We start from the raw sequence: 12,168 nt of genomic DNA, 5'->3' as shown, positions 1-12,168 counted from the left end.
CAGTTATCGATCTCATGGTTGTACACGGTATGAAGTAAGTAAGTACATGTAACTTGTTACTTCAAGAGTAAAATGTCATGTACATAACCATTGGTTATGACTTCTGTACTCTTGATGATACTGTAAGTAACAGTTAGTTGCTTGGGAATAATTATTATTTTCATGTTGATTGGGACAGTGTGTATATGTCAAGGCAGAGGATGCACTCACGGTGTTGAAAACAATGCTCCTGACAATACCATTATCGGTTGGCAGAGCCCCGGGTTGCGACCGTTTGAACCGCAAGGGGCTAGCCCCGGTTCTGACCCTCATTATACTAGGGTAGCAGCAAGAATTCATAACCCCCATGAACTCTTGGTAGCAAGAGTACATAACCCCTACAATTATGTAGAGGTTGTGCAGGCAGTTGCACACTCTTGGGGGTTATGTACTCTTGGTAGTAGGGAGTTGTTTTTACTGTCAATTGTGTATTCCTTGCTCGTTCTTGGAAGTTGGATGTCAGTCCTGCATAAATCCTCTTGATCCTTTTAAATTCTTTATTAATTTTTGGCCAGAACTAAATATTGCGACAGAGCTTTCGGCCATATTTTCAATTCATGCATTCCCAACTCATCACAACCACGCGCTCTTCAGCCGAACCATACAGACACCAGCAAGGACACTTCCGTTGAGAGATAATAATTATTGCTCCACGCCTCTAGACAGCTGTTTCGCTCCCTGTTGGAGCTCATCAGTAGAGGATGATAATGATGATAATGGAGGAATGATCATTCTTATACACCAGAAATGGCGCAAGTGCGCGCTTTCCACATTTTTGGCCAGAGGTAAGAGAAACTGAATAAAGAGAAGAAAAAATGGAAAGGAAAAAAAGAAACAAAACAAAGAAGCATGTAAAGAACCAACGCTAAAACAACAAACACCACTGAGCAGGAGAATTGGTTCTTTATAGCCGCAGTTATTTACTAGCATAACAGTGTAACAGGCGAACATGACTGTCATGATTGGCATGTGGCCCAAACCCCTTCAGCTTGCAGTTCAATTTGCTCGCGTTCGCCGTCCGTCATCTCATCGTACGATTTGTTCTCTGAGGAAGTAAACACGCATACCACAAAGAAAAAAAAGAATAAATATACAATTGCACCATCCATCTCTGTGCAAGGGAAACGAAATGCATTATGCAGCACTGCGTTGACTTGCCTTTTTCAGTCAGCTGCAATGTAGTCGTACTCTGGTCATCTTTGTTCCGGAGCACGACACTTTCTAGGCTGAAGCCGAACGACTCTGTAAACCACAGCGCCGAATGTACTTGATCTCTCAGTCTCGACATTCTTCGATTCCTCTGACGAGGGCTGATTGCGTCTAACGGCTTCCCTCTCATAAGCAAATTTTTGTCCTTGTCGTTCTGTTTCTCGATATCCCTCTCCAGGTCCACCACACGCCTCTGCATGGCAGCCAAGTCGCTGACGCTGGCGTTGCTGACGATGTCAGCTTCATCAAGCCGCAGCTCATAGGTTCGCCCTGGAAAGGAGGAGATTCATAATCACAGTATTCCTTTGATACCATTCTTTATTTTCATCACTATTCTCACGATGGTACAATATTATCAGTGCTTACCTTTGTAACATATTTCAGCACTTTTCTTCTTCTTTTTTCTCTGCTGCTCGAAGGAGTATCTTGCCTTCTGCACTCTTTCAAAGAGCTCCCGTTGCCTGCCATCCTTGATGGTAATCTTTCCTCCGGCCTGTGTTTTACTGAAAAAATCGTTCCAGTCCTTGTGCTGGGAACATAGAACACTCAGTGGAACCTCCACAACAATACCTTGTCCTGTCTGGGTCTGGCTCTGGCTCCCCTCAGTCTGGGCTGACTGTGCTGACACAAGGGTGTCAGTTGTAACAGTAACTGAGGGAGAGGAAGCCATGTTGGCACATGTCACACTTCTGCACTGTGACTGGAAAGTGGAAGTGCCCCTGCTCTAGCCATTTATAGGAATCTGTTGATGGATGCAGTTCATTTTCCCACACTTTTTGGGCTGCTATAGAGACTGTCTTGTGATTAGTTGAGCCGAGCACATGATCACATCAATCATGATCACATCACCCAGTAGGATCGCCAGATTCAAAAAAGCCGTCTAAAAGTTGCACTTTTATTTGCAGTCGCGGGAAATTTGAAGCCCTCCGTGGACGAAAATTCTCAAGGCAACAATATGCCGACGAAAACAAAGACAACCACCGCACTGAAAATACTCCACTTCGCTTGCATTCCGTACGCTCTACCCAATCCTACACATACAGAGTCCCCTGAGATTTTTTAGCGAAGGCCACAGATGAGAAATAGTGTCGTCTTCGTCGGCTCTCTGGAAGGTAAATCAATTCTTGGATTCAAAACGTCCCTCCGAAGATTTCGTGCCGCATTGTTTGGCACTAGCCGATTTCAATTCTTTTTGCATGTGTGCACAGATATTGCTTCCATCTGTCGGTGACAGGATTCTCTTTAGTGCCAGTTACCCGATTACTCTGTACTCGCCAGGTTTTCGGCTTGCCATATTTTTAGTGGAAATTCGTGTCATACAGTCATAATAATACTATACTCTCGTACTGAGTAGAAGGTGAACCTCTTTCAGTACTCGGTGTATGGTGTCAATGGAAAATAATACAAAAACAGTGATGGAAGCTGGCAACAATGGCACAATGATCACACCATAATAATAATTAATGAAAGGAAACGGCCAATTTCAATAATAGAAATGGGACGAACAACTTCTGGAGATAAACTTCATCCTGGTCAGCAATGCGGTCCAGATTGCGCAATTTGCAAACAGCCAACATACAAGTTTACACATCCACAAATGATACAGGACTGGGAAGCTATAAAGCTGTCAACAGCCGTACCAAATACTGCATGTGTATGCTGGCCTTGCGTGAAGGCACTGCGAAATGGCTGCCAGCGAGGAGCAGCCGGCAAACCGGCAAAGCCACTGTGCAGTGTTGACGACTGTGAGAGTGAAATGCACTGCCATGATGCATCCCAGCAGCCAATGTGCAACCTACATTATAACCAGGCATACAATAGACCTGCATGCGGAATGTGCAAACAGCGCCTACAACCACCGAGGCGGAAGTCACCAAACTTTCCTTCAATCCAGCATTTCCTGCAAGTAAACTGTGAGACAGAGGTCATACCGGAGGATTGGTACTGCACCACATGCTACAATGCCCAGCTTAATATACTGAGAGACATTGGCGGGACTGGTGATGACGCACCGGCCAGCACAGATCACCAGCTGCAGTCCCTCATCACTAGCATTGATCAGTCACTGGCACGTGGGCATGATGCGCAGCTGGTAGCTGAACGTTTCGCCGCTGAGCAATTGCTTCATCGGGGAGCTGTCCTTCTGGTGACTGTACACGAGGTGTATGAGGAAGCAGACAAGGAGCAAACTGGAAGGAACGCTAGGTGGCTGCTCTATCGTTTGATACATCGTCTTGACCACCATGCCTCAATTAAAAAACTTGGTGCGTCCCGGAAGCATGGAATCATGCTTCACCGAAATGGGTCAGACACGCTGCAGTCACTCTACTACTCCATGGTGGAGCAGCGACGGAATCTTCTACAGCAGAGGCAAGAACCAGCCGCCCTGAGCACAGCAACACATACAAGCAGTACCAACAACAGCGACAACTCCAGAATGGCTACACTGTTGGAAGAAGTGTCCACAATGATAAACAAGAAAGTGAAAGGACAGGCACAACTTTTTCATGGGAAAGAGTACGCAAATGGTACGGTACTATCCGAAGCAGATTTCAGTGATATCATTGCAGACATGGATTCAGATTTATGGCAGACAGTGTGGCGCATGGTGTACGGCAACGAGTACACTAATTGCCAAGCCACAGAGTCACAATTTGAACATACAAAGAAGATGCGCTGCCTTAACATTGTAGCATGTATGCTTCATGCATCAATGCCATCATGTACATACCCAATACATACCCTCCTGAGCGACGCCGTGGAGACTTATAGTCATTCAAACGAGCTGATGAAAATCCTTGCCAAGCTTGGAATAGTTGCTGGACGAGATACATTCGATCGCTACAAGATGGCAATGGTTGACCAACATATGTCCGCTGGAGTTCAGAAAGACATGATGTTGCATACATTTTCCCTTGCGTCTGTGGATAATATCGACAAAGATATGCAGTGGCAAAGAGTGAGCTGCGAAGACAGCCGGCGTGGTTTCCATGGCACCACAATACAACACGTAAACCCTATGCCGATTACGTGTCCGGCGTCAACATCGCCAACTGACCTAATGCCCGGTCACAGTGACAGGTTTCTGTGCTCAACAAGCAATTATGAGCCAGCCACTAAGAGAACTCGCCGAAGAACCCAGAAGGAGCTCCAGAGCGCAGCAACAACCTCAGCTAGTGGTGAAGTAAACGCAGCAAATGTACAATCAATAACAGGAGGAGCAACAGAAGCAGCAATGCCATTGGAAGCATCAACAGCTGCAGCATGGTCGCCAGCAGTGGCAGCAGCACCACAGCCGGCCACAGCCGCACAAACTGATACAACAGCACAGCCAGCTGAAGTACCAGAAGAGCCAGTCGCAGCTCCAATCGTAACAGCATCAACGCAAATCTCCTCCTCATCATCAGCAGCAGCAACGCCATGTTCAGCCACAACAGCCACACCGGTACTAGCAAAACCAGTTGCAACAACAGGAGAGGCAACAGCAGCAACAGCAGCACCGACAATTGCAGCAGCTACGTCACCTGCAGCACCCAGCATTAACACAACAGCAAGAACTGGTGCAGTTACAAACATGGTTGTGGCGCCGTTGAATCAGGAGACATGCTTAAGATTTTCTGGCTCAGAATGTTGGTACGACAGGAGTGTACTTACACTAGACAATTTCAAAATGGGAGCTCAGGAGACCATCGAACTGGATCGCCTGAAAGAGCAGCTGAAAGCGTACACTTCTGCCGAGCAACAGACTGGCCTGAAACCGTTTTTCACGCAGGTATTCAAGGACAAACCTGCGGAAGAGTCTAACATTGTGTACCTCGGCGTAATTAACGAGCCAGCAGACTCCAAAACAACAATGAAGTCTGTGCTAGATAAGCTGCATGGCATCTACGGCGTTGGCAAAATTACAAAATGGCTTTGCGTGGTTGGAGACGGCAAAACTTATGACCATTTGCTAAACCTGCAGTCAGAGTACGGCAGTGAGCTCGATTGGGTTGTGCCATTCATTGGCGATTGGCACACGCTCAAAGCTCTGCAACCCGTACTGATGAGGGTGTACTGGGACGCGGGCCTGAAGCAACTTGCGAGAGCAATGGGATTCAAAGGTGAAGCTCTCACCAGCCTTGAGAAATGTGGCAATTTCCGGAAGACGCACAACTTCATTCTGTCTGCATACCAAGTGATAACAATGTCCTTGGACGCATGCTCGGCAACGTACAGCGATGCACAATGCAAGTACGATGAGGTGTGGGAATTTTGGAGTGCGTTCGCCAGCAGAGATTGCATTGTTTACATTGCTCTTTGGGTAGCCATTCGGTCACGCAACTGGCAACTGCGTATTGCAGCACTGAAAATGGCTGCCCCACTGTTTCATGCTTTGGACCGAACGTTCTATTTGCGGTTGGTGCCAAGACACCTAAGCCACATGGGTGCTTTGCCACAAGAGATCCAGCAGCATTTCCAGAATGGAGGGTTTGCGGTTGGCCTCTCGAAGACGTCATTCAACACAGTTGGAATTGACGAGGCACACGAAATGTGCATTAATCGCAACTTAAAAAAAGCGCTAGTGACACCTGATGCGGATTACTTCGACCGTCAAGTGCACTACTTGCCACAAAGAGCGCACATGATGTCCAATCTTTGATGTCCAATCTTTCAGCACAGCTCTTTCCCACAATTAACCCAAGCAAAGAGAAGAGTACATCCGGAGCCACAAGCGGGACCACTCCAAGCGAAGCTGTGTTTAAAGGCAACTGCCAAGCCATGGAGAAACTCCTAACAGATGCAGGCCTGTTCCACAACAATGGCCCACGGGTACTGCACAACGTGTTCACTGGTGAAGTGGCTACGCAAGAAATGAGAGCAGATTTGTTAAGTTTTTACAGTACTGGCACACGGACATACCTTGCGTATGTTGAGAGTCGGATCCTCCGCATCCCAAGCGCTAGCCCTCCTCAACGACAGCATCGATTGCGTACCTTTGCAAAGGCAAGCGAGAGGAAGAAAGCCCACAGCCAGAAAAACAAAGACAACAAACTGGTCACAACGTGCCTCAAACGCCGCCTTGCTTTCTCGCAGACACATGGCACAACTGCAAATGGCATTGGCGAACAGCTGATTGTGACACCCCGTGCTCTTACAGACGATGGCAGGCTGCCAAGGAAAGGTGTTAAATCGACTGTCACTAAATTCTTTGAAGGCCGGTATGATGGTATCATCACAGCAAAACTTCCCTCACAGATGCTAACAGCTACGACAGCCATCATCCATGATGCTATGTTCGTGATTAACACCTCACCAATCGGTACTCACCGGACATTCGCGGATTATGCCACGTTCCTCATCCAACGGTGGATCACGCCTTGGTATAGGTTGGGCATACAGTCGGTTCACCTGGTCTTCGACCACCCAAACGTAGCTGGTGTCAGCCCAAAGGATCTTCTCCGGGAGCAACGTGATGCCGTGGGCGATGCGTCTACCCTGTGCACATCAGAGCTGTGCTGCAACCATGAGTCAATCACTGGAGACATGGCACTGCCAAAGAGCTGGAGGAAGTTCTTGTCTTGTCGGAAATGCAAGAGAATGTTAGTTAATTTCATTACCACATTTAGCCTCTTCAATTCCCTGCACTTTCTCCGGCAACCGCATCAAGCCTTTGTGACTGGAGGTGGCTTGGACGGGGAATTCACTGGCAAGGCACTTGGGACAGCGTACGGTGATCCAGTGGTAAAACAGCTAGACGTGTATGCGTCCGATGCAGAAGAGGCCGACTCTCGAGTGTGGCGTCACGCGGCAGCAAACGACCCAGTAGTCGTGTACAGTCCAGACACGGATACCTATCATGTCGCCCTATCTGGACGGGAAGTCGCAGACAGAAGTATAGCTGTACAACTGGATATGCCTGGTGCACCGGAACGGAAGTTTTTGCTCCTAAGCAAATTGGCCAAGGCCATCAATGGCGATCCAGATTTGGCCAAGGTGCCCAGCGATAGTCGTCTGATGCTACTGCAAGCACTATTCGTTCTGACTGGGTGTGACTACTTGTCCTACTTCTCTGGCATCAGCAAATTAACATTCTACAAGATCATGTTCCAATATGCTTCATTCATCACGAGCGGCGTGGATGCATTGGGACTGCTGAGTGACACACACAGGCAGAACGGACAGCGTGGATACTTGGCATTCCTACGACTCGTGGGCACAGCATACTATCAAAAGCATGTTGCAGCTTTTGAAGCCAACAGCCCGCACGCATTGTTCAAACAACAAGCTACAGAGACACCAGTCGACCAGCACAATACCTGGCTGTCAAAGATCAGGGATGCTGTTTGGCAACGAGTTGATGCGGAAGATGATTGTGTACCATCAGCGTCTGCCCTGCTTCTTCACTGGAAACGTGCTTGCTGGGTATTGGATATGTGGCGCCAGGCTGAGCGACCCACAGTACAGTGCCCACCATTGAATGGAAATGGGTGGCTTTTGTGTGACAATGCACTTTCTATTCATTGGGAGCTAGAGGAGCATGCAGAGGTGGTGAGGCAACGGGTCTTGGCTTTGACCAAGGGTTGCAGCTGCAAGAAGGGTAGCTGCGAATCAAAGCGATGCAAATGCCGGAAATCTGGCAAAATCTGTGGTCCTGGGTGCAAATGTCGCCACTGCACCAACACGGGCAGGCTTGTAGTGTCCCTGGAACACAGCAGCAGCAGCAGTGAATCCTCCAGTGACGATGAATCTGAACAAACCCAACAACAGCAAATCACAGTGGGTGATAATGAGAGAGGCACAATGGCCATGGAGAGCCTAAATGGTGACATGGACAGTGACAATGATATCACATGCTGACGTACAAGGTATGTTGATATATGACGGTAGTGGTACAGTAGCAGTAATGAGATGTTGATCTACGTTCACTTTCAGAGCTGCGGATCCATTGGGATAACCAATTAACACCACAACTGGTGATACTGCTCCTTATTTTAATGGCATTCAGTGGCATGATAGGAGTTATCAGTGTAAAATTAATCTTGGCCATAACACACATTTAATTTCATGAAGAGGCTTCACTAGTTAGAATGTTAGATGTGTTGGCTAGGGTTTACCGGGTGTTAGCGGCCGTCGTGAGTTCCCTTCCGGAACGGACACGATAATTTACTTTACTTCCAGTACATGTTCCACTCTACGTCTCTTCCATATCATCCATTCAAATAATTCTGACAAAGGATTCGACGTTGTATCTTTTCTGTGCCCTACACAGCTTTATACGCACGTCCTTCTGACTAACACATCACAGTAAAAATGAAGCATATAATGACGTCAATACTATCAATGTGGCAAGAATATTAATGGATCAAGCAAGTCAATGTGGCAAGAATATTAATGGATCAAGCAAGATCGTTGCTGCCAAACAGATCAGGGCACCACTGATTGAAACTTACTATTTCAGGTCGAAGCATTATGGAATACACGGTAAGTACCTTATACCCTTCGCTCTTAGTCACCAGATACATTACATATGCATATCCACCTTCATTAATTTACTGGTGTATTATTTTAGCAAAACAAATTCATCAGCATTATGGAATGCACGACAATTACTTTATACCATTCGCTCTTTGTCAATAGATGCGGCAGACATGCATTGTCCATGATTGCTATGCTAAACAGAGACATATTGCCCCTGATTATGCGAAAATATTAGTCGTGATTTTTCACATAATAGCAACACACCTTTGGGAATTTCGTGCCGCGTTGTGTGGCAAGCACGTACACTGCTTTCTTTTGTTGCTTGATAAACTAGAGTGTTGCGGTAACCTACCCACCAAGTGGCTTTAGTGCCAGTTATACAGTTTTCACTTACCAGCCAGTTCTTTCGAGCCCAATGATTGATGAATGCAAATGGAAATGACGAGTGTCCAACAAACATCAGCCGTGTAACTGCGCTTCACGCAGCCCATCCTCAAACTAATATCATATTGGGGTAGAAGGTATCCCTACGGAGTCGAAAACACCCTTTGATTGCCCTTGGCCGGCCTCTGAGACGACGAGGGCCAGGCAGAGTCCTCCACAAATTTCGGAATTTCGGCCATTCCTGAAGGCCTGAAAAGACAGCGTCATGGGGGCTTTGTTTCCCGCGGTTGCAAATAAAACTGGCCCTTGAGTAGGGCTTGGCGATCCTACTGCACCCATCTCTCTAGCCATTTATAGGAATTAATCAGGGAGTCGTAAAATACGACTCCCTGGAATTAATTATTTGTTGATGGATGCAGTTCATTTTTCCCACACTTTTTGGGCTACTATAGAGACTGTCTTGTGATTGGTTGAGCCTAGCACATGATCATGTCAACCATCTCTCTAGCCATTTCCAGGAATTATTTGTTGATGGATGCAGTTCATTTTCCCACACTTTTTGGGCTACTATAGAGACAGTCTTGTGATTGGTTGGGACTAGCACATGATCATGTCAACCATAGTGCTTGTGTTGCATGGACCATGGGCTACAGTACTATGGAGATTTTCTTGTGATTGGTTGAGCCTAGCACATGAGTCATGACTACATCATATCAACCATACTTGTTGCATGGGCCATGGGCTACTATGGAGATTATCTTGTGATTGGTTGAGGTACGTCTGTAGCTAGCTTAGTTTTGAGTGCTCCTCGTACATTTTTGATCGTGATAGAAAATTCTCAGACCAAAGTCAGACCAAAGTCCATCAATTGCCATGATGGCCGATCAGTTTTCTTGTGGATTTTTTAGTTGTTTCGTCTCGTATCTATGTCAGTATCGTGATGGTGAAGTGGAGAGGGTGATTTTCTTCCTCCGGCTTTTTATACAAGACTTTACGGTATATATGGCTTTTACAGTATTTTTTTTTAAGATGGCACATCACACACACCCACACACACCTCAGACCTCAGACCTCAGACCTGCCCATCGCAGAAGCAATGCTAGCGAACAGTTATGTTAAAAATAGCAACTAGTGCTGGGATTGCACCATTCAACAGCTTGCAAGGCTGATGAATTGACCGCCACTAATTTTAGCCTGGTATCCACCACACAGCTGATTGAAGTGGCTTTTTTCTGGCCAGTGAATCCCTTTTTTTTTTTTTCACTTTACACACACACACACACAGAGGGCAGGGGGGTTCTTGCTTTACAACACAATACCCCAAAGGGCCATGCTACCGCTACATGTAAAGTATTCTAATACGTGGACCTGTTCCTTTGGCCTTGGTGACTCCAGTGACAGTGTGACTGAGTGAGTGCCATTCTGACTTCCTGTGCAGTGCATGTAGTGGCAAAAAGACCAGGCCGGCCAGCATAACATGCAATGACATTACTCAATCTGCAGACAGAACTGTTTCGTCCTTTGTGGACTCGTACTCACCAGTGCAGCACAGAGAAAACAATGACAATAATAATTACGTATTATGGTACACAACCATGAACCATAATAAGTATCATGCTGGAAGTAGCTGACACCACGCACTTTACTTCACAACTACCCTTCTGCACACTTACATTGTACAAGGATGGCCTATACAGGGGAACATCTACCATGTCTGCACGGCATACAAGGCATTCAAGGATCATGGCTACAAAGGGCCCATACTGACGTACTGGGCTCATACATGTACATTGCAGGCATGATTCCCACATTGTGACCACTCCATTTACTATTCTCTTCTAGGACCTTGCCTGACAGTAACAGCAGTAGTACAGAGCTGGTACATGGTGCGTACTAAACATGGTGTTCAAACTACAGGACTATACATACAAGGAGGAAACTTCCTTCTGCCAGCGGAGAGGGCTCAACACAATAATGTGGAGCACTAGTACACACAAAAAGGTACAATGGAGGTTTACAGATTTGTCGCAACTCAGAGTTTCTTGCTCAATGCAATCATCAGGCGACTATTACATGTTCAGTGGGACTTGGCCAATATAAAGCATAGTTTGGTGATAGCTGGTTGGTACCTGATTCAGCACAGAAAATATTGCCATGATGGCCGTGTGGAGGGTCACTTAGGTGTGGGAGCTATTAGTGCAGAAAGTATGTAAACCTCCGCTGTGCCTTTGTGTGGACTATACATACATGTGCCCTGCCAATTAATCCATTAACACAAGTACCCCACATACAATGTACGGAATTGAACTGAACAATGCATGCAGAGGAGGTTGAACAAGTTAGTTGAGTTACAACGTCATGTCCAAGGGTGTGTGAGCCAATCTCCCCTGGGAAGACCCAACCATTGGATATTATTTTTTACAACGTCGGATCAAGCAAGCCAGAGAGGGGGATGAGGGGAGGGGGGGGGCGAGTGGCATGGAAGTACAGACGTGAAACAATACACCCTGCCTCTGGTATACATACTTCACACTCCAGCACGATTCGGAATACACAACTCATTCACACACACACACACACACACACACACACACACACACACACACACACACACACACACACACACACACACACACACACACACACACACACACACACACACACACACACACACACACACACACACACACACACACACACACACACACACACACACACACACACACACACACACACACACACACACACACACACACACACACACACACACACACACACACACACACACACACACACACACACACACACACACACACACACACACACACACACACACACACACACACACACACACACACACACACACACACACACACACACACACACACACACACACACACACACACACACACACACACACACACACACACACACACACACACACACACACACACACACACACACACACACACACACACACACACACACACACACACACACACACACACACACACACACACACACACACACACACACACACACACACACACACACACACACACACACACACACACA

General features: G+C 46.8%; 2 protein-coding genes across 5 annotated transcripts; both read right to left on the bottom strand.

The window, feature by feature from the left end:
• Positions 1–667: 667 nt before the first annotated feature.
• On the bottom strand, positions 668–1,983 carry LOC135813662 (uncharacterized). The gene is made up of 3 exons (XM_065326709.1): positions 1,615–1,983; positions 1,198–1,518; positions 668–1,084 (listed from the first exon to the last, which is right to left on the bottom strand). Exons 1-3 carry the CDS (start codon positions 1,916–1,918, stop codon positions 996–998), a joined length of 714 nt encoding a protein of 237 aa, XP_065182781.1. The 5' UTR covers positions 1,919–1,983; the 3' UTR covers positions 668–995.
• Positions 1,984–2,533: 550 nt separating this feature from the next.
• LOC135815061 (uncharacterized) lies at positions 2,534–9,420 on the bottom strand. 4 transcript variants are annotated; one of them, XR_010553255.1, is made up of 5 exons: positions 9,104–9,420; positions 6,559–7,978; positions 6,151–6,224; positions 3,991–4,772; positions 2,534–3,634 (listed from the first exon to the last, which is right to left on the bottom strand). XR_010553255.1 is itself a non-coding variant. In XM_065328293.1 (5 exons), exons 2-5 carry the CDS (start codon positions 6,563–6,565, stop codon positions 3,534–3,536), a joined length of 372 nt encoding a protein of 123 aa, XP_065184365.1. In that variant the 5' UTR covers positions 6,566–7,978; positions 9,104–9,420; the 3' UTR covers positions 2,534–3,533. The 4 variants fall into 4 exon arrangements, 2 of the variants coding, with proteins under 2 accessions (XP_065184365.1, XP_065184366.1); XR_010553254.1 differs by having other exon boundaries at positions 3,991–4,169; XM_065328293.1 differs by having other exon boundaries at positions 3,980–4,169.
• Between the last annotated feature and the right edge of the window lie 2,748 nt (positions 9,421–12,168).

Source organism: Sycon ciliatum, chromosome 4 (assembly GCF_964019385.1).
Source record: "Sycon ciliatum chromosome 4, ocSycCili1.1, whole genome shotgun sequence".
NCBI lineage: Eukaryota > Metazoa > Porifera > Calcarea > Leucosolenida > Sycettidae > Sycon > Sycon ciliatum.
This window is presented reverse-complemented; position numbering and strand designations above follow the sequence as displayed.